At 44.9% G+C, this 21,243-nt stretch overlaps 1 protein-coding gene across 4 annotated transcripts in view; it reads left to right on the top strand.

The window, feature by feature from the left end:
• The window catches only part of LOC146856524 (cyclic AMP-dependent transcription factor ATF-7-like), a 662,777-nt gene that overhangs the window by 473,830 nt on the left and 167,704 nt on the right, over window positions 1–21,243 (top strand). For all 4 annotated transcript variants that reach the window (XM_085654699.1, XM_085654700.1, XM_085654701.1 and 1 more), the window contains one exon: window positions 15,297–15,396. In XM_085654699.1, the coding sequence (XP_085510825.1) occupies window positions 15,297–15,396 (100 nt within the window). The remainder of the gene's footprint in view (window positions 1–15,296; window positions 15,397–21,243) is intronic.

Here is a 21,243-nt window from a genome sequence, read left to right as displayed (position 1 = left end):
TGCCAAACGGATCTTAAACCGATAGGGGACTGGGTGTCCCTCACCTAGAAAGATACTACCAGGTGGCCCAGCTATGCTACATGATAGAATGGTATAGAAGAGAATCCGAGAAACACTGGCTCTTCATTGACCTTTCGGTCGCTGGAATACACGTGTGGAAGGTGCCATGGCTCGCAAAGAAGTTTCGACCTCCCAGAGCATATATTTCACCCATAACTAGGGCGGCAGTGGAGGTGTGGGACAAAGTGCAGGCAGAAAGACACCTCTCTACATCGACATCCCCCTTGGCCCCCTTCATTGGCCATCGGAGTTCCCTCCGACAGCGACCGGAGACAGTTACCTTAAATGGCAAGAAGCCAACTATAAGAGACTCAGGGATCTCTTTGATGAAAAGGGAGCGATTGATTATAAAGTGCGTTGCTCTGGGAACGGACTGCCCCCTGAATGCCCAATGGCCCTCAGACACTGGGTATCCCAACTCTACATACGTCCACACGCCAGTCATCCATTGACAAAATTTGAAAAGTGGTTTGTCACCTGTCATTCCGATAAGCAACTACTCTCAGATATATACGCCTTTTACATCGCACCCCTACATCAGGCTAAATCATCGGCGCAGCACAGATGGGAGAATGAATGGCAGCGCGAGTTCTCCACTAAGGAATGGCAGGATATCATACACAGAGCAGGGGCGTCCTCATGTAGTACCGCAGGGAAGGAAATGTTTCTTAAAATTGCTCTTTATTGGTACTATACTCCGGTGAGAATTGCACAATGGAGGGCGGGAGGAGACACATCATGTTGGAGACATTTCAGTCAGGGAGATACTCTAACACACCTACTGTGGATCTGCCCTAAGATTCAACAGTTTTGGTCCACTGTTTTGTCAGACATTGACACTATTTACGAAACGGAGATACCAAGCTACATGTTGCTGGGCTTACCTAATGCTTTGACCTTCCCTTTGCAATCCTACTGTGGGAGAGCTGTCACTCTGGCCCTGGGAGCAGCCAAACAGACCCTATTATCCAGATGGGGCACTGTGGTAATTTCGATCCATTTGGATTGGCTCTATAAAATGTGGGAGCTCGGGTGTATGAAAAAATTGATAGCTGGAGTTATGGGAACATTAACTTGCTTTGATAAAACATGGGGGCGACCATCTGGTTTTTGGCGGGCGAATTCACCAAACTGACATGCCCAGTCTACCTGCACGTACTTTGCCTAACTCAGACAATATAGGAAGAGGGGTGACTCAATGGGTTGGGATATGTGGGGTAACGTAATAATAAAGCAGTTACAGGCTGGGATTTCCATCGAGGGCTGTCGGGCCTTCTCTCTCTTCTTTTTCTCCTTTCTACTCGATGATCTGACTCCTATCCCTTTCTCCTTACTCCTCGCCTTTCTTTGAAGTAACTGTTATTCTCCACCGCTCTTTGGATGTAGGTAGTTGCTGTTGTATTTTGTCTTTGATAAAATAATAAAAAGATTTAAACCGCAAATGATCTCATAAAAGGGAGGAATCTCCTCACTCTCGCTGGTCCCTTGAGCGACCTCAAAAAGGACCTCTAGGTGGTCTTACTGGCACAGCCTTTATAAATCTCCTCACAGAGAGCGAAAGGAGATAAAAGAGCGACATGGTGAGTCAAGTAGATCTAAAAAAAAAAAACAGGTCTGAACCGCCTACACTACCTCCCTAGGTGAGATATTCCTTTAAGACGCACTCTTCAGCTCCTTGCCCCTGACAATCCTCTATTGAAAGAATTGTTGCCAATTCAGGCGTCAACGAGAAAATCTGCACTGTCGTCGGCGCTTCTTCACACCGGATTCCATGTCATCCTCATTGACGGGCCATCGAATTCAACCATCGACACCAAAGGTGCCGTCAGTATTGTCATCGAATATAGAGCCTTTATCGACGATGTCACTTCAGTCAAAGTTGTCGACCTCGATGACAACATCTTCAACGTCACCTCCATTGATGACTACTATGGTTTTGATGGTGTTGGTCACGTCTCCATCGACGATACCATCGCAGAAAAAGCTGAAAAAATTAAAAAGGACAGACTGAGGCATTTGACCCCTGAACACACTTCTCTTAGTAATAATAAATCAGCTTTATTCGGTAAGTTGGTTACAAACCATAAAAGCAAATACAATGTTACATTTCAACAATTATACAATAAAAATCATGCGAGTTAAAAACAACCAGAATTTTAAACGGCTCTAATAAGAGCAAACATTTAAAATATGTGCAAAGTAGTAACCTTATAAGGTGTGAAAAAACAAAGATCATTTATAATTGTGTATTTATAAGATAATGGGATATACATAAATAACCACGAACACGAGAATTCATTAAATAGTGTCGCTATAGTTTAGAAAATCATAGGTAATAAAGTTTATGAATCTTTGAAATGGGAGAAAAAGATAACCCCCCAACTGCAAAGCTAGGATGCTTTGGGGGATATACCCAAAACAACGTTTGGTATCTTATGATTACAATACTCCATCTTGGAATCTATAGTTGTAATAAGTCGTCTTTGCACAGTTTTGAGAAGGGACAAGAAAACCTTGTAGAAATATATTAACAATAATGTACAATTTGATAAAAAAAGAAAAAAATAAATTCCATATAAAAAGTTTTCATCAATACAGTTTAGAAATGTATTCTGGCATTCAACCTCAGATAACCAGCTGTACATCCTCAAAGATTTTTTCTGTGATAAAAGATACATTTAAGAAAAGTACTAACAGATAGGCAGACAAATTCAGAATCAAGGAATTGCAGCCATAACATGGCTGGGCGACACTTCTTGAAACCTGACCGTTTCAGTACGGGGACTAACCAAAGTTTGCGATGTGGGGTATAATATTTGCAGAACAGAATAGTATGCATTGTAGATTGCTCTGCTGTTTCATCGCATGGGCACACCGGCAAAAATTTCTCCCACGTATTTTTAGTAGGAAAGGCTACCATCCTATGGAAGATGTTTAGCCTAAATCTGGTCAATAGGAATCGCTCAAACTGTGACTGAACATACGTCAAGTATGGTTCAATCTCCAGAGTTGTCATCACTAGCATGGAGTGGCGAACCGAAGGTTTCTGGACCTCTGCGCACATACGTGATTCTTCGACGTGGGACAGTGCCCTTAATTTTAATTCCTTCTTAGGTATTTCAGAAATAAGTTCTGGTGTCAGATAGTATTTACCCAATCCTAGGTCTATTAAGAAATGTTTTATGTACATCAGCCACTCAATCTTCCCCACGTGGTCTAATGACATGCAATCTACCAGTAACTTCTTTGTGAAGGTATTTTTAGTCGAAGTCCAAACGCGATACCACAGTAGGAGTGGTTCAATTTTTGCAAGGTCCTCGATGTGAGAAATGCCCAATTCTGTATGGGAAGCGAAGGTGGAAACTCGTTTTGGAACCGCCAGAATAAATCTCAAAAAGTTATTTTCTGCCACCTGAAGGGAGCCAGTATTTTTATGACCCCAAAGGCCTGCTCCGTACAGTGCTGTTGAAAGGCACTTCGCTTTGTAAATTCGAAGAAGCTCTACAGGTGGTCTCTTGCCCAATTTTTGTGAGAATTTTACTAGGGCAGCATTTGCCCTGAAAAGATGGTGTTTACGGGCCTCTATGGCTGGTTTCCAATTTAGCTTCGCGTCCATCATTACTCCAAGATATGGGTATTGGTCCGTCAATTCTAACCTTTCCTTATCTAAATAGATGCTATTCCCCCTTTTTCTGCCCTGCCCCGCCACCATGACAAACGTTTTTTTTATGTTTATTCGAAGATCTAATTTGGCCATGAAACTTGCATACCGTTCCGTTGCTTTTTGTAATTCTAGAGGGGTACGTGCAAGTATCACGGCGTCATCCGCATATAAGAGTGCTGGTATTGAGCGTTCTCCAACTCGTGGGAGGTCCTGAGCCCCCTCTAACATCTCCATCTCAAGACCATTAGTGTATAACGAGAAGAGGAAGGGGGCCAGGACACAACCCTGCCTTACACCACGCTCTACAGCGAATGAGTTCGAGAGTTCTCCCCGGACTCCAAATCGTACCCTGGCAGAGGCCTTCATGTATAATTCACGGAGAAAAGATATCAAGATCTGGTCCACGCCCATTTTACTAAGAACTATCCATAACTTTGAGTGAGAAACACAGTCAAAAGCCGCGGACAGGTCAACATAAACCATATACAATCTACCCCGCTTTGCAGAGACATATTTCCCCATAATTAGGGACAGATTTAGGGCCTGCTCTATTGTCCCAAAGCCCTCCCTGAAACCAAACTGGATATCAGAGAGGACCCCATCATCGTCCACCCACTCCTGGAGTCGCTGGAGAACAACTCTGCCCAGTACCTTCCCCAGAGAGTCCAGGAGCGAGATTGGACGATAGCAGGAGACATCCTCCCTGTCTCCCTTCTTAAAAACAGGGACCATAATTGATTGTGTCCAGGATTTAATTAGGCCACACCTCATTACTGCGTCAAATACCCTTTTTAGGATGGGAGTCCACAGTTCTAGATTAGATTTAAAAAAGTCCACTGGCACGCCATCCGGGCCAGGGGCTTTCCCACTTTTGCTTGCTTTAACTGCATTGGTAATTTCAGTTAGTGTAATATCTATTAGAATTGGAAAGGGGTTGGGCTGGGTATTACAAACATTGTCTTCTGTGGATTCCACTTCTGGAGTTTTGGCAAAGATTCTTGAGAAGTGGTTTACCCACGTTGGGCCATCAATTGCCACGTCTATCATTGGATGGTTGCTATTATCTTGCAAGAATGGCGCCCTGAGCAGTTTCCAGAAGGCATCAGTATTTCTAGTCAGGGAACTCTCATGAAGTTGGTCCCATAATGTTTGTTTCAGTTTTTGTTTCCTACCCTTGCAGGCTGAGGTGTAGGTTCTTCTTAGCCTCCTAATCTCATCCTGATCTCTAGGGATTTTTGAGAGGGCTTGCTTTAATTTTTTATGTGCTATAGAGCAACTATGGTCAAACCACCCTCTTTTTCTCCTCCCATTACTTTTACACTTTTTAGTTAACTGTTCCTTTATCTTATCTAGGATTTCCCCGAAGTTATCCAAAACCTCCTGGTCCCCCGTGTTGGTATCTAGGCATTTTACTACTGCCTCGTATGTCGCACGGACCACCCTTTTTGTTAAATCTACGGGGTCTATCTTACCCCAGCCTAGGGTGTAACCATTTATTTTTTTGAGGTATATTTCGTGCTGGGTAAGAATGGAATTTATAGACGAAAGCGGCACCTGACCTTGATCCAAAGATAGAATTCTAGTCAGGGCAGCGTGATCACTTAGAGTATTTATAAGAGTCCTAAAATTTCCAACCTTATTTACTAATGAGGCTGTAGCCAATATATAATCGATTGTCGACTCACAGCCCCTTCCCAAATAGGTTGGTTCCAACTGGCCGTTCAGAGAATTTGGGGCATTTAATATTATGAGGCCTAATTCGAACATAGTTTCATTTAGGAAGTTTCCCACCACTGAATGATTAAAATGAATTATTTGACCGTCTATTTCATCTGCCATCCCGCAGAGATTGGTGTTACTTCTAGCACAGGGGTGATGATTAAAATCACCCCCCCCATATAATACTTGGGGGATCCTGTTTTTTTTTCTGTTTGGACCAAGTTACCAGTTTCTTACGGAGAGCCCCTAATATTCCGAGTCTGTCAGTTTCTATCGAATTATCGTATAAATTTACGACAAGAATAGTCTTTTTCCCCTCAAATGTTAGTTTTAATATCTGATAGTTTGGTTCTGATTCAAGGGGTATAATCTCTAGGCCCGGTAGAGTGTTCGCTATGTAGATCGTTAGCCCACCTTTTGGTCTACCATGCGAGACAGCTTTTGCAGGAATAAAAAAGGTTTTATACCCCGTTAAATGTAACTCAGATGTTACCCATGTCTCCTGCAAGCAAATCACATGGTATTCCTGTACATAATTTAGCATAGTCCCATCTATAATTTTTCTCTTGAGCCCCGCGATGTTCCAGAATAAAAATTGTATTCTTAAATTTTTCTGGGTTTCATCAGTTCTTTCAATCTGATCTATTCCTTCTTGGGAGGAACTCTTTGCGGTAGAATGGGCTCCCACTCTTAGTGTGGCAGATATACCATTTATTGGATTATCTGGTGGATAGAGTCCATCTTCAGTGGCTAGGCTATATGGTAGCTCAACCATGGATTCCTGCAAAAGGGGGGTTTCTTCTTCATTTGCAGATGGTAGGTCGCCTAATACATCTTGCTCTTTATCTTCTAGGGTTTTACCAATGTCATCCCCTTCCACAATTATATGATCTTGTACAATACAGGGTTCTAAGGGAGACCGTCTTTGCGGGACTCTCCAGTGCCATCTAAGTCAGTCAACTTCATCTAAACCAAAAATAGAGAAACGATTGTATGTGGGCACATTAAATCCATAATGTGAGGGAAAATTATAGTTGTTACTATGGAACTCCCTATGTGACTGGGGATAAGGACAATAATTGTCCATATTTTGGCGCAGGAGTCGGGGACCCACTTCCTTCCAGTCCAAATAGGAATTTTTTGCTGGAATAGATTTCGAGTGTAAGGTTGGGTCTCTTGGATAGAAATAGCTAACGTAGTGGGTGGAGATAGAGGCTCCTCCTCTTGTTTCAAACCAGTCTCCGATGAACCTTACTGCTCTATGGTCTTTGAAGTTTATAATTATCACGTCACCAGTTCTGTCTTTGGGTCTTGATCCCACCCAAATTGCTCGTCTCACTGTCAAAATTTCTCCATTGATATGGGCTGGTAAAGGTCTATTCAGCTCAAGCCAATGGATAGTTTTAATTTTTAGAGCGTGATGATCCTCTCTGACCCCCTTTGCAAGCTCTGGTACCCCTGCCATAAAAATCGTGTTAGGGGCCGATTGTGGTGGTAAATCTACTATTCTTTTTATTTCTCCAGATAGCTGAGTAGGTGGTAACATTCCCTTATCGCTCCCAGCTGCTTGATTTGCTGGTTGAGAGATTTTATCTACTAAAGGATTTTTGATAGGTTCATTCTTATCCCCTTCCCTTTTATTACTAGATAGGACAGTCTCCCTATTTCCCTGAGAGTTAGCTTGAGGGGAAAATTTCTCCTTACTAGTTTTTGATTTGTCTGTTTTAAACAGAGCTTTTTTCCCCTGCGTGCTGACCGCTATTGCAGGCGCTATAGTTGTGGAAGAGTGCGGTATTGACAAAATAGGAAGTATTGTATGATTACTATCAATATTTTTGTCATAAGTGCTTTGCAATTTTGTCAGGGCGGCAGTATTCCCTTCTATTTTACTGCCCAAGCTATCTAAATGTGTACTTATCATTCGTGTTCTCTCTAATAGGGGGAGTAGGAGGGATTTCATTAGAACCTCTAATTTATTAATAAAGTCTACTTCTAGGCGTAAGGTGTTTAAGGGTTCTGGGAGATTAGAAGTAGCAGGTAGGTTATTTATCTCTATGGGAAGAGAGGGTCCAGCCGGCTTGGAAGATCTTGTATTATGAGTAGCAGGAGGACTGATTTTTTGTGTTTTCGTAGAATTTATCGCAGACGGAGACCCCCTTTTTTTCCTTGTTGTTTTTTTTTGTATTATTTTTTTCCCTCTAAAATGCTGATCTAAAGACAATGGGGAAGTTGAGAATAATTTGGGAGTATTCGATAAACCAGATGTATTTGAAGAGGATAAGGAGGAGTTTGAGATTAGCACAGTGGTAGCGTTAGTGGTGGATGGTGTGTCATCATCATTCTCCACCCTTGAGGCTGTTAAGGGAGTAAGGCTCTGAGCTAAGTCCAAATGTGTCCTCCCTGGAGAGACAGCTTGCGCTAATGACCCCAGGGAGGAACGTTTCCCCGTTAATAGGGCTATTGAAAGGCGCTTTTCTGTATCTGCTATTTCTTTTTCAAGTACATTGGAGACCCTCTTAAAAAATTGGTCAATTGACCCAGTAGCAGTTCCATGTAATGTATTTACCGTTATAGTGCGGGATCTACCCTTTTGTTTAGACATGATGGAATACTAGTTCACAAGTAGTATGATGAGGGTTATCCAAGAACGAATACGCAGATACAATACAAAGATGGTATATACGTTAAGAGAGATAGATGGTATGGTGTGAGGTGGATCCAGTGCAATATTTAACAAGTCATAAAAACGGTGACACCAAGTCCATAAGGCAGTCTTACCGCGTCGTAAATGTTAGAGGGGTGGCCCGTCCCGTCCCTCGTCGTCCTTTGACGGCCTTAGACGGCCCCTTTACCCGGGCTTAGCCCGGCGCTACCCGCGCGCGGACCCGCGTCGCGGGGGAAGAGTGGAGTTTAAATGCGCCTCAGTGCGCGCGGACGTCGTTGGCGGCTTTCCGGCCGCAAGGGAGCCTGGGGGTTGTGGTCCCTATCCTTCACACTGCGGCCGCGTAAGGAAAAGCTGCGGCGGCGGGAGGAAGGGATCAGCCCAGTGAATGGCTCAGCAGCCCGCAGCCCACACCGCAACCAGTTCTGCCTCCAGGTAGGTTTTCACAGAGCACCCGCTCTGCCGGGGAAGAGTGGAGTTTAAATGCGCCTCAGTGCGCGCGGACGTCGTTGGCGGCTTTCCGGCCGCAAGGGAGCCTGGGGGTTGTGGTCCCTATCCTTCACACTGCGGCCGCGTAAGGAAAAGCTGCGGCGGCGGGAGGAAGGGATCAGCCCAGTGAATGGCTCAGCAGCCAGCAGCCCACACCGCAACCAGTTCTGCCTCCAGGTAGGTTTTCACAGAGCAGAGCTCTTCTCTTAGTAAGGTATCACAGTTGCTTCACTCATAACTGCTGGAAGAATAAGCCTCTGATGATGATGATGATGAAGTACCTTACGGATATACACACAGCCCATCAGAACTGCCCCTTATGTGGCCAGACGACGATTATGATGAGGAAGAGTATGAGGGTCACAGCTGCTACATCCCTCAGGACATATATCAACAGCAGTATCAGGAGGAGATGGTTTGCATGCCCTCCGTACTGCTCACTGACTTGTAATTTATGTTATCAGACTATAGGCAGCGTTTCCCTCCATCCTCTGCTCCCGCAGCGCCAACCACTCTGCCACCGCCAACGGTGTAAATTCCTAAATCTTTACTCCACTGCAAATACACTCTTGCTACCTACTTCTGTTCACCATTCACTGCAAACTGCTCTGCTTCATGATCTGGTGACTTTTGAGGATGATCATGAGGGGAGTAAGATCCAAGACCCACACGAAGAATGGGATGATTAACTCATTCCCACACCATCATCTACCTCTCCAATCCCTGTTGATTCTCCACCGAAGGATATTGGTGGGTTCCACAATTTACTAGAGCGAGCAGCTTAGCGCTTCGACCTACCTATGCCTTCCGCGCTAACAGACTGCTTCCTTTATGATTTTAAGGAACCATTCAGGAAAACCGTAAGAGCTATGCCCATCGTATTCGATCTGCACATTTTTTCTTTTCACTCTTTCCTATTAGATTTATTTGTATATCTTTATATTTACATACATATTGATGTATAGGTTTGTCTTGTTTAGGATATGAAATACCTATGAATTCATGCTTTACATACAAAAAAAGTACCAAACAATGTGCTTCTTAACCGCTTTTTAATCTGATTTAAACATGTGAATCAATGAAAGTTTCAATACTGGAGTAAGAAAATAATTTGATTACCTGCAACTGTAGTTCTCCAGTATTGGAATCTTTCTTAGAGTCACATGCGTTCCACCCTCCTCCCCTCAGAAATTCACCTTTCCCTCTTTTTATCTGGGTGTATATCCTGCACTAGTGCTTTGAAACTCTGAGGGTCTGGAGCTTCTCTCACAAGTGTTCTAGAAGTCAGGGCAACATGATTGGTTCAAATCAATGTTTGGTCTCTTTTTTTTGTTATGTTTTTATAACAATTACCATGTTATAAAACTAAAGGGCCTAGGGCCGTTCTGATATTTGTTTAATTTTGCATTGCTATTATAATGTACCGTGGGACAACTGGGAATGATTTAAGCATGTGAATCTATGAAAGATTTCAGTACTGGAGAAATACAGTTACAGGTAAGTAACTTATTTTCCTATCTGCTCCACCTACAGAAGTCAGGTCCTGCATACACTTCCATCAGACTTCATTTGGTAGCTGTTGCCACTTACTTACAGAACAGAGAACAACACACTTCCCTTTTCAGGGTTCCTGTTATTAAGGTATTTCATGGAAGGATTTAAGCGGGTTATCCCACCAAGGGTGTCACCAGCCCCGGTGTCGAACCTCAGTATTGTTTTAATAAGGTTTATGGGACCTTCTTTTGAGCCACTCCACTCATGCTATCTATGAGGCAATTGTAGGTCGCATAGCTACCCGTAGGCATCCCAGCGCTGATAGTACGCCATAGAAGCATTAGACAGTTTTTTTCGATTTTTTCCTCCATTAAAGGGAGATATTCTTAAATAGCCATGTTTTGAGCATTTTCCAGAAGAGAAGTAGCTGATTTACAGAACGTAGCTAAAGGTGAAGTCAGTTTTACAGCCTGCCCGCATTATATGAAAATGAACACCTTATGTGTGCCTCGTGTTTCTTTTCCTGCAAAGTAGCTTTCCTAGTAACTATCACGTCCCCCATTTGTGTCAGTTAGCTTGAAGCTCTTACCCTGAAAGAACCTTTTCTCCAAGTTCACCGCGATAGGGTAGTCCTCAGGACAAACCCAAATTCCTTCCAAAGGTGGTCTCTAGTTTCCACCTTAATAAAACTATAGAACTCCCAGTGTTTTTTCCACTTGCAGTGTGTAGCAGAGCAAGCTCTTCTTACATGATATGTCAAAAGAGTATTTGTGTACTACATAGACAGTGCTTAATTTGTGTAAAAAAAAAAAAGGCCAAGGAAGCTTGCTCCACCCATTGCCCTGCAAGTGATAGTACCATCACACCGCTCCAGTGATACAATTCAGACTGCTTGAGACCCCCATAGCTATAAGAATGGCTTGGGTGGTAGGTATTATAACCTTATAGCCCGCCGTAGCGGGCTATACCGGCTATTAAAGGCCCGCTGCAGCGTTAAAGGCCCGAGCCGAAGGCGAGTGACTGTAACAAAGCAGAGGGACTTTCAAAGCCGGTATAGCCCTGCTACGAAGGGCTATAAGGCTATTAGAACATACTGCCACTAGAGGGCAGAATGTTCTAACAAAACAAAGCCTTCAGGGAGCGCGAGGGGATTGAAATCCCCTCAGGCTCCCCGAAGCCTTTGTTCACAGCCAGAGCTGTGAACAAAGACACATTGGAATGTTGGTGCTCCGGGCTTATACCAGCCATTATAAGCCCGGAGCGCTCCATTGTTTTCAAAGGAGCTTCCAACATTCCAATGTTCTAATAGTTGTTAATGTATATCAAATGAATAAACAACTGTTAGTCTTCTCATCTTTAAAGTACACAAACTGCTCCACTATGTGGCAGCTGTCATAAGTGCCTGTTTTGACAATTAAGTGCCGAGCACCCGAAACCTCCAGCTCAAATTAAGGACTGCATAGACAGGACTAGGCCATTCCGAAAGACACAACAGCTCTTCATTTCTTTCTCTAACCCTCACAAAGGCTGTGCTATGTCCAAAGGTGGTTGTACAAATACATACAGGACTGTGGCTGTGCTCTGTCCAAAGGTGGTTGTGCAAATACATACAGACCTGTTATTCCAAAGCCAAAAGACCTTTGCCTGATCCTCGCAGGCCCCACTCAACCCATAAAAAAGGAGCTTCTATGGCTTTCCTGGGTAAAATTCCTATAGCCGACATCTGTAAAGCAACTACTTGGTCTACTCCCCACACTTTTACTTAAACATTATTGTGTGGATGTTTTAGCCTGCCAACAAGCTAGAGTTGGCCAGGATGTATTGCATACACTTTTTCAGTCTTCTATAACGTCCTTGTGCTAGCCACCACTTTAAAGGAGGAGTGCTTTACAGTCTATCCACAACATGTGCATCTACAGCTACGGAAAAGGTTACTTACCCTGTAAGCATCTGTTCGTGGTACTAAGTGGTGTAGCTTCACATATGCCTGCCTTCCTCCCCGGAAGCCCTTTGATGTTGCAGACACTTTTTTCTTTTTTACATGTACTATTTCTTTTGCATGGTCATCTTTCCTATATCTCTATGCTCCATGTTCATCCTCATCCTTTGGGCGGAAAAAACAATCTTCACAATGGAGCCGATACCCATGCACATTACCAGTAATAGGTGAAGTCACTGTACCTTGTGACACAAAAGACGTCTTTGAAGAAAAACAACTTGCTCACGTCCAAGCTCAACACTAGATGGCAGGAGTGTGCATAACATTCGAATCTATAGCACTACATGCCATGAACGGGTGCTTACAGGGTAAGTAAAATGTTCCTTGTGTCTGCGCATCTGTTCCAAAATCAGCTTGACATGTTGATATCTTGGCAGGTTACAAACAATCTGTCTTGGAACCGAAGAGGGCGAAAACTATTGGTTTGGATGTGTGGCTACTCTGTGGGCTCTCAAGTTCAAAATCTTTAGCAAACACAATGCTTGTTTCTGTATGAATCCAGTAATGCAAAAAACACATGTATGAGCCCATTTGATCCTCTGCTCCCTCAGAACACCAAAAGGAGAAGGTTCCTTTTCCGTCCGCGAGCTCAGAAAGGTATTTCTGTATGTCTCTAGAATTTGTTTTGTTCACATTTAGATCTTAATTCATTTTAGTGGTTTCATCCTCTAGATTGCCCATTGTGCATTCAGTGTTGGCTATCCTTTCGTACTTATTATTATTTTTTTATCGGAGCTGAGGCCAGCTATATCTTGCTGCATCATTTCTGTATTGATTTGGTACTTTTAGCTAGTTCTAGCCCATGAGAAAGTTTTTTTTTAGCATTATATACACTGTGTTTGTAATATCAGGTTTACCTTTTTTATAGGCGAATCTAAGTTAGGTGGTTAAGCTTTTGACCTTTTTAATCCTGCTTTGTGCTCTTTATCAACCATTGTGTGACAATGTTGTCCAAAGTTAATTTTCCAGAGAATTTGGCGTATCATAATTCTTTTTAGCAATTTTAAATAGTCTTAGTGCTGCGTGGAACTTGCTTAGCTTCGCTATGTAGTTGCACTTGTGTGTGTATACTACATTGCCTCAGGGTGCTCGTTTTATTCAAATTGTTTATATTGACTGATTAGAATGACAGAGTGGTGCTTTTTAGCTGGTAATTAGACCACTTTCTTTTTTATTAGATTATTGACATTTTGATCACCTTTTACCGTAGTCTCCTTGTTGATTTGTCTGTCACCTTATTTCATGATGTTGGAAATATATGTAAGTATATACAAGTGAAGCTTCACATAACCTCGAATTAATGAACCTTGATTAAGCACAGAATCATTTACTGACTGCTTGTGTACGAAACTCAGCATTCCGACAACCTTTTGCGTTGATACACAATCATTTTGTAAGAATTATCGTTCACTGCTTTCACTAGTTCTGCAAATAAGCCCGCAGGTGTTTGTCTTATCAACAGCAGACTCTGAGAATCTTGTTATATACATTTAAATTGTAGATTGTTTAGTACGGCCCTCATTATGAATTTCTCGCAGCCTCCATCTTGGTTAGGACGCTCTGCAGTATATTAAGTGATGTTGCCTGAGTTTTGTTTAAGAAACCAACAGACTAACACCCACAATCTCTTCACTGCGACCCCCAATGAATACCTTGCGTTTTATGGCAAATAGGGGTCCTGATTTACTCTCGCTGCGTCCACTGGTTCTGGTTAGAGGGGTTTCGCCTTGATCGCCCCAACTCCACAGATGTCCTGAAGCTGCCAAAGGTGCTTAGACTCTACTCTTGGGTGTCCAAAGGTCAGAGACATTTTTGATTGTCTGCTGTCCGATGCCTTAGATACTGCTGATGAACGGGGTTCCTGGCACCTAAGCGGCCATCTTTATCTACACCAAGGGTATCTCTCCCCCCCCCCCCCCCCCCCCCCCCACACACACACAGTTTTTTGGTTTTTTACAGTCTTAATTGCCCATTAATATGTGGTGTGCATTGTCCCTGCTGATTTTGAGTTAGTGAGTCTACTGTACATGAACATATGGTCTGGTCTGTATGTTATCAGAGGATTGCATTGATTTTTCAAATCCATGACTTGTAAACGTGGTTGGGGGTTTTTCTGTGTAAGGCTTGCAGGTAGTAATTATCAGTCTAAAGGTATTCTGCCCCAGTTTTTTTCATTCACAATCTGTATTTTGTTCCACAGTGTTACCTACCCCCTTAAATCTTTTTTTTTTTTTACACTGAGTAAAAGATAAATGTGTTGGGTGGAACGCTTAAATTAAGATCAGCCGCTAATAATTATTCTGACCAGGGTCGGCTTGAAAGGGGTGCGATAGGTGCGGCCACACTGGGCGCTGACACCTGAAGGGGGACACTGACCTCGGGAGGGGTGGGGGGGGTCGCTGTGTTTAGCAACAACGTATGATTTAATAGCACCTGCTGCAGAGTTCCTTGTGTGTCCAACTTTCTAGCAGCAATAAAAATGTCAAGTTAACTCTTGTGATTAATGTTCCATCTAAAGAGAGAGATCGGAGTTTTGTCTAGTGGCAGTTTTGACTCAGCAGAAAGTAGCGCTGAAAGTTAATATACCTGCTGTAAAGAATAGCTCTAGATGTGGATAGTTGAGCGGATTAGTAAAGCCAGCCTTTACCAGCACTTTAAAACAAATTAAATGTATGTGAGAGAGGAGCTATGAAGAGATGAAAGGCACTTTTGGTGGGTGATAGTGAGGGAATCGGAGGAGAAGGTCATGGGGGGAGGAGGCGTGTGCCAAAAAAGGATTGTCGCACTGGAAGCCGCCAGTGTTAAAGACGGCCCTGACTATCACCATCCAGACCATCATGCTCCCTGTGCCATAGCACTTGGACTTTACTCCAATGAGGACTTAGGGCGAATCTGTTCCCCTTCAAAATGAACCAGCCCCTGGCCTCACGGGCTGAACTGTTCCTGGTGAATCAGTTCCAAGACTGATTGTATAGGGCTAATTTCTATCTAGACTAGCATAAAGGGCGAAAAATGATTGTCTGGAATGCAGCCTGTACCTGAGATTAATTCACGCATTCCTTCAACCACAATGTATCTTTATGCAGCGGCACTCACTAATGTCTGTGAAAGAGGACTGAGTTGCAGTGATAATTTTTAGATTTGCTTGTAATAGTTCTAGTATTGCTGTTCGTTTGTACACCTGAAAAATGGTCTGCTCTGTGTTCCAGGTCCCCAGGAAGCTCGATGCCGTTGGTCATGCACCTTGCCAATGGCCAGACGACGCCCTTCCTCCCCAGCCCACATGTGCAGATGCATTCAGTGATATCCGTAAGAGACCTCTTCATTCATTGGTATCAGTAAATAAACAATGTGCTTAGTGATGTCTGCAAGAGGCTTCCATCGTACACAATACTTGGGTACTTTTGTAATGGGACAAATGTAGCAAATTAGCAAAGCCATTGTTTTTCCTTTTCTCTGTTTGGGGCGTTATGTTTGTTGCATCTCTATTCTGAAAGAGAATTCTAACTGCAGATTCTTCACCTTTTGAATACTTTCCCAGGTGTCAGACGTACACCTGCGTCCCGGCATGTGGCGCTGATCGTTCCATGCCCGATGTGACATGCGCGGGTCTATGTATGTGCCACTCGTGGGCAAAGCATCAGTTGTTTTCTTTCTGCACCAGCAGACATGGATATGGGGCTACTCCTTGTCTCTTTAAGACAATTTCTTAAATATTATGAGGAAATATTCTGCAGGACGTGAGGGCATACGACACCTCCCAAACCTAGAGGGTTCAAATCCTTTGGTCAATGTCACACAAACAAATGTCAGTTACTGACCGACATGAAGTTTGCCTGTGGTGCCTAGGGTTGGACAAAGACTCCAAGACCTGCAGTAATTGTCCCTTGATGCACACCAAGGCCATTCGAGACCGGAAAGCGAAGCTCTTCATTGCGAAGACCCCACCCCAAGATCGTTCAAGGTCCAAAGTTTGATACCCGTTCCGCTTTTGAGGCCACTCGAACAACAAATCGTCTAAATCCTCAGGCAAATTCAAGTAAAAGTGTAAAAAGTCCAAGCTGTACTCGGCCCCCTCCTGCCACTCTCGGTCTCCTGAGAAGGTGTGAAGGCATTGTGCCTCCAGGTCATGCTTCTGAAGTCCCTCTACTTCTGAGTCAATTCTGACCCTTGATCCGTGACAGCTGGAGGTTTTAGGGCCGTCAGTGACACCGAAGGAAATCTCATACATCCGTGAAGTGATACTGTAGCTTTTTGGATGCTTACTGGCTCCCTGTGGCGCACTTACGGGCCTCAAAAAGCTACAAGGGCTTACAACAGGGGTTCCACTGACTGGTCCACCATCCGCGCCAGCGGAACCCTCCGCTTCCACTCAGGGATCTGGACCAATTTTGTTATTGCCTCCAGAGCCACAATCCACGCCAGAACGTGGTCTGCTGTCGTCATTGACTCTGGATGAAGACAGCCAACTCCTAGACAGTGGCGCCCTAACCTTGACCCAGGACGTGTGTGGTTTGACTACGCCGCAGCTGTTTAACCCACCTTCTGACTCTGATACTGTACCTTTGCCCTCTTACAGAGCTCAGGTGCTTCACAGCTTGTGTGGCATCTGCTTGGACAAAGATCTCTATGAGGTTGGGGATGAACTTACCCCTAGCCCTGTCTGGTGGACAAATAAAACGAGGACTTCCAGACACTGGTTTAGTTCCACCTCCAGACCATGCCACGGAATTATGGTTTCAGAGAAAGCCTGTGCTACCTTTTTATAGACTATGCGAGATGGACGTGTTGCGGCTAAGCTCACAATTTGTTGCATAACCAACTCAACCACCCTACTCCCGAGAGCCTAGTTGAAAAAGTTCTCAACTGCCAAAATCTACCCAAATGTATTCCGTACTACTACCCCTGGTAGGAAGTTAAAACAAATAGAGACCTCTGGGAAATTATCTTTTCGTCCACAAGTTTGGCTCTTTGCTCTGTGGAACACCAGCTGTCTCCTGGGCCGCAACTCTCATACTTTATGGGACTTGGTGACCCTGGATCTAATCATGGTTCCAGATAAAGGCTGCTACCCTTTAACAGACTATGCTGGATGGCCATGATGCAGCTAAACTCACAATCTGCTGAATAACCAACTCACTTAGGAGAGCTATAGGAATCAGTGTAGCCCTTTACAGGCATGCTTCGCTTCTTTCCACTGGGTTTTCCAGGGACGTTCAGGTGAGCCTTATGGACATGCGATTTTACCATGCCTGTCTTTTTAGGCACAGATTCAGCCCCCGAGCGCTTCAACAACAACTGGGCCACGGCACTCCCTGTGCCTTTCTGCTCCCCCACAGCAGCCACTACATCAGTTTTGGCCATGGAAGGAGTTTTCTGCCAGCAACTCCAGCTGGTGCAGCACTCCCCCCACCCCCCCCCCCCACCTCCCCCCCCCCCCCATACTTTTTGTGCCCATAGCCACAGCACCCACCACCCACATGGACAACAAGAGCAATGTGTAGCCCAGTCTCCTGCTCCCCCAGCTTCCAAAGCCCCCAAACCTCTTTAGCATGTCTACACATAGCCACCCTTTCAGAGGCACATTCCGACAATTTTTGCCAGGGTACAGTAATAACTTCGGACAATTGGGTTCCTCCAAATAGTGTTGCAGGGTTACTCCCTACCATTACTCAAGACCCGCCCAATCTCCCTCCATCCCCTGAACGACTGATGGAGGACCACCTGTCCTAGTTGAAACCAGAAGTGCAGGCTCTTGTGGCTTGGCCAAAGAAGCCTTAAACAGAAGTGGGCTGTGGTTGTTATTCCTCCTACTTTTGGGTGCCGAAAAAAGATGGCGGCCTTTGTCCCATCTTGGATCTCCTGCCTCTCAGTGTTCCTACGGAAGTACAAATTCAACATGCTCACTCTGTCCCAAGTCTTGTCTGTTCTCGACCCTGGAGACTGGATTCCGGTGTTATCCAGTATTGGGGAATCTTTCATAGATTCACATGCTTGAATCATTCCCGGTCATTGAAGTGGGAGTCCCACGGTTCCATATTCATGCAGTAATATAAACTACCAAAGGCTAGAATGGCCTTAGGCCTTGAATTTTATAGCCTGTGTCCTTTTAAAAAAAGTAACAAACTTGGACTATAACCAAACAGCTGCTAGAACACTCTCAAGAGAGGCTGAGTTCCTCAGATTTTCATCTTCTGCCAGGGATTAAGATCGCCCTTATTCCTCATCCTCTGATTCTATGAGTCACAAATTACTTCAAAATCTCTATTGATGACGACCTCACAGTCGCCCCGGCGATGGTAGACGACCACCAGCACCACTATCTCCTCGTCGAGACCCTCCACGGCAATGGCGACGACAGCAGCCATCTGTGTCCCTATATCGTCAATGAAGATCCAGCCGTCCACTAAGGTCTCATCGACGCCTCTATCGACATCAACACATTCGACATCTCTATCGTCGACAATGGTTTCAACAATGTTCCCATTGACAACAGCCCCATCCACGATGATCCCGTCGACAATTGCTCAGTCGACGACGGTCCCTTTGACTACACCATCGACACTGATACCGTTGACTTCTCAATCGATGTCTATGAAGATTTGCAAGATCTCTAGCACATCTGTTCGCCCTGAGATCACCTCGTCGAGATAAGCTTGACCTTTGCCTCCAGGCCATTTACTGTATGTTGAGGACTCTTATGATGATGAGTCTGTTTGACCCAGCTCACAGCCCTTCTGAGCTGAACGTGAAATATCAAGAGGAAGATCAGGAATATGAAGAGGGGCAATACTTCCAGCAGTATTATCCTCCGCCTCCAAGATACTTTGAGCCTCGAGGTTACTACTCTGACCCCCCACTGAAACAGAAGAACACTGCACACCTTCCCACGTCGTTAGTGCAGGATCTTCAGGCCATGCTTTCTGACTATAGTAGGCGTTTTCCACAGCCCCTGAAAAGCAACCTGATAACGTACCACCACCACCACCGGCTACTCCTGTACCATGCCTTCCTCTGCCAGTTACACCTAGGGTGACGCCTCAGTCCCAGGTAGCACCGCCGCCAAGAGATGATCCTTCATCCTCAGAAGAGTAAAGGGAAGAAGGAGAAATTCTGGATAGACATCTACCTCTGAACGAATGGATGACTACGTAATCTCAGCGCCTTCTCCACCTCATCACACCAATTCACCTCCAGAGGATATTGGGGGGTTTCCATAGCCTCATGGAGAGAGCCACAGCCATATTTCACCTACTAATGTTGGTAAAGCAGTCTGAGTGCATCCTTTACGATTTCAAGGAACAGTCCAGAAAATCAGTACGTTCCATACCGATAGTGGACTACATTGGGCAGGAGGGTGTGAAGATAATGAAAAACCAGGCCATAAATAAGAAGTACAGAGCGCCAGAGGACTCCCCATCATGTTTGACAGGGTACCCCAAGCCGCACTCTTTAATCTCTCAGGCGGCGCAGAGCAGGTCAAAGAACCCGTCCACTCCTATTTCCACTCCACCAGACAAGGAGAGGTGCCACCTCGATACCATAGGGAAAAGATTTTCCACTATGTCCGCAGTTACGGTGCGTACAGCCAATTCCCTCACCATTCTTGCTGCTATGACCGCCAGATGTGGTCTGATGTAGGGGATATCATAGACCTCATTCCTGAAGAAAAAAGGTCAGATGCAAAGAAAATCTTACTGAAGAGGGAGCTGACATCGACCGAAATCATACTGTACCATGGGCATTGCCTCCTGGGCTACCATCAACTGGCGGGTGTAGCTGTGTTACGATGCCAAGGGTGAATGAAGGGGACCTCATTTCGCCCAGAGGTCCAAACAAAAACTTTAGACATCGCCTATGATGGTGCACACTGTGTGTTGCAAGCACATCGAGGCTCTCTTTGCCATCAAGACAGACCCCGACACGGCAAAGTCTTTGGGTGCCCTTCAATACACACACACAGATATCCAGGATTGGTTGCCTGATGATGCTCCAGTGGTTTCAAGACATATGTCCTCGCTCATGGACAGAGCGCGTTCTGAGATAGCATGCATTCAACATTGGAGTGGATTCTACCACCTTTAATGTGTTATATGTTGGTCTCACATACCACATCTCTCTCCAGGCCTCACATTCCTACCGATAGTGCCGGATTTGATTATCACTACAGACGCTTCCATGGAGGGCTGGTGAGGCCACATGCAAGACCTGGAAATCCAGGGAAGGTGGTCGGCAAGTCAGAAGTCTCTGCACTTCAACAGCTTGGAGCTCAAAGCCATTTTTTTCTCTACCTGCAAGCTTTCTTCCCATGGATCGCAATCTCCTCCGTGCTGGTTTATACTAACAATACGACCAGCATGTTTTATATCCACGAACAGGGAGGAACCTGGTTCGAGGCATGTGGGCTGCTGAATTCATATCTGTGCATAGATCGCCGCCTAGTGGTGGGTCCGGATGTTTGCCTGTTGTTGTCCTGGAAGAGTCTTCGAAGTATCCTGAGATAGGTGACTCCTCCCCTGGACCACAGTGCGCATGGGCATCCTCTCCATCCTCAGATTGTTTTTTTCCGCCATTGGGTTCGGATGTGCTTATCTTAGCTCAAGTTAGGAAACTTTAGTTTAAGGCCAAAAGGCCTTTAGCTTTCGTCGGTGCTGTTCCCGCTCGGTATCAACAGCTTTCTTGCTTAGTTTAGCAAACTTCTTCAAGTTTTTCGGATCCGTTTAACCCGACCATCGACCTTACATCGACGATGGAATCGAGGACCCCATTCAAACGGTGTCCTGTTTGCCACGCCAAATATCCACATATCGACGTCCACAAATGCCTCTCGCCGGATCACGACGAATCGAAATGCATGGCCTGTGCCCGATTCCGATCCAAGAAGACTCTCCGGAATCGACGAGCAGCGAGATTAGAAGCGCAGCAATCGGCACCGGCCCCGGCCAACATCTTCAGCACCGAGGACGAGGATGTTGAAAGCGTGGAAGATTTAAACTACAGCCCCGCTTCCGAACATGATTCCCGATCGGAAGACGCCGATGAAGTGCTCTTTCACAGGGAAGAAGCCGACGATGAGGTAGGAGACTACGATGAGGCCTTTGGGGCCGAAGAAGATAGCTCTGGTGAAGAGCAGGGCCTACCCGTCGAAACGGAGGC

Source organism: Triturus cristatus, chromosome 4_1 (assembly GCF_964204655.1).
Source record: "Triturus cristatus chromosome 4_1, aTriCri1.1, whole genome shotgun sequence".
Classification (NCBI taxonomy): Eukaryota; Metazoa; Chordata; class Amphibia; order Caudata; family Salamandridae; genus Triturus; species Triturus cristatus.
The sequence above is the reverse complement of the archived record's forward strand: the minus strand, read 5'-3'. Positions and strand labels throughout refer to the sequence as shown.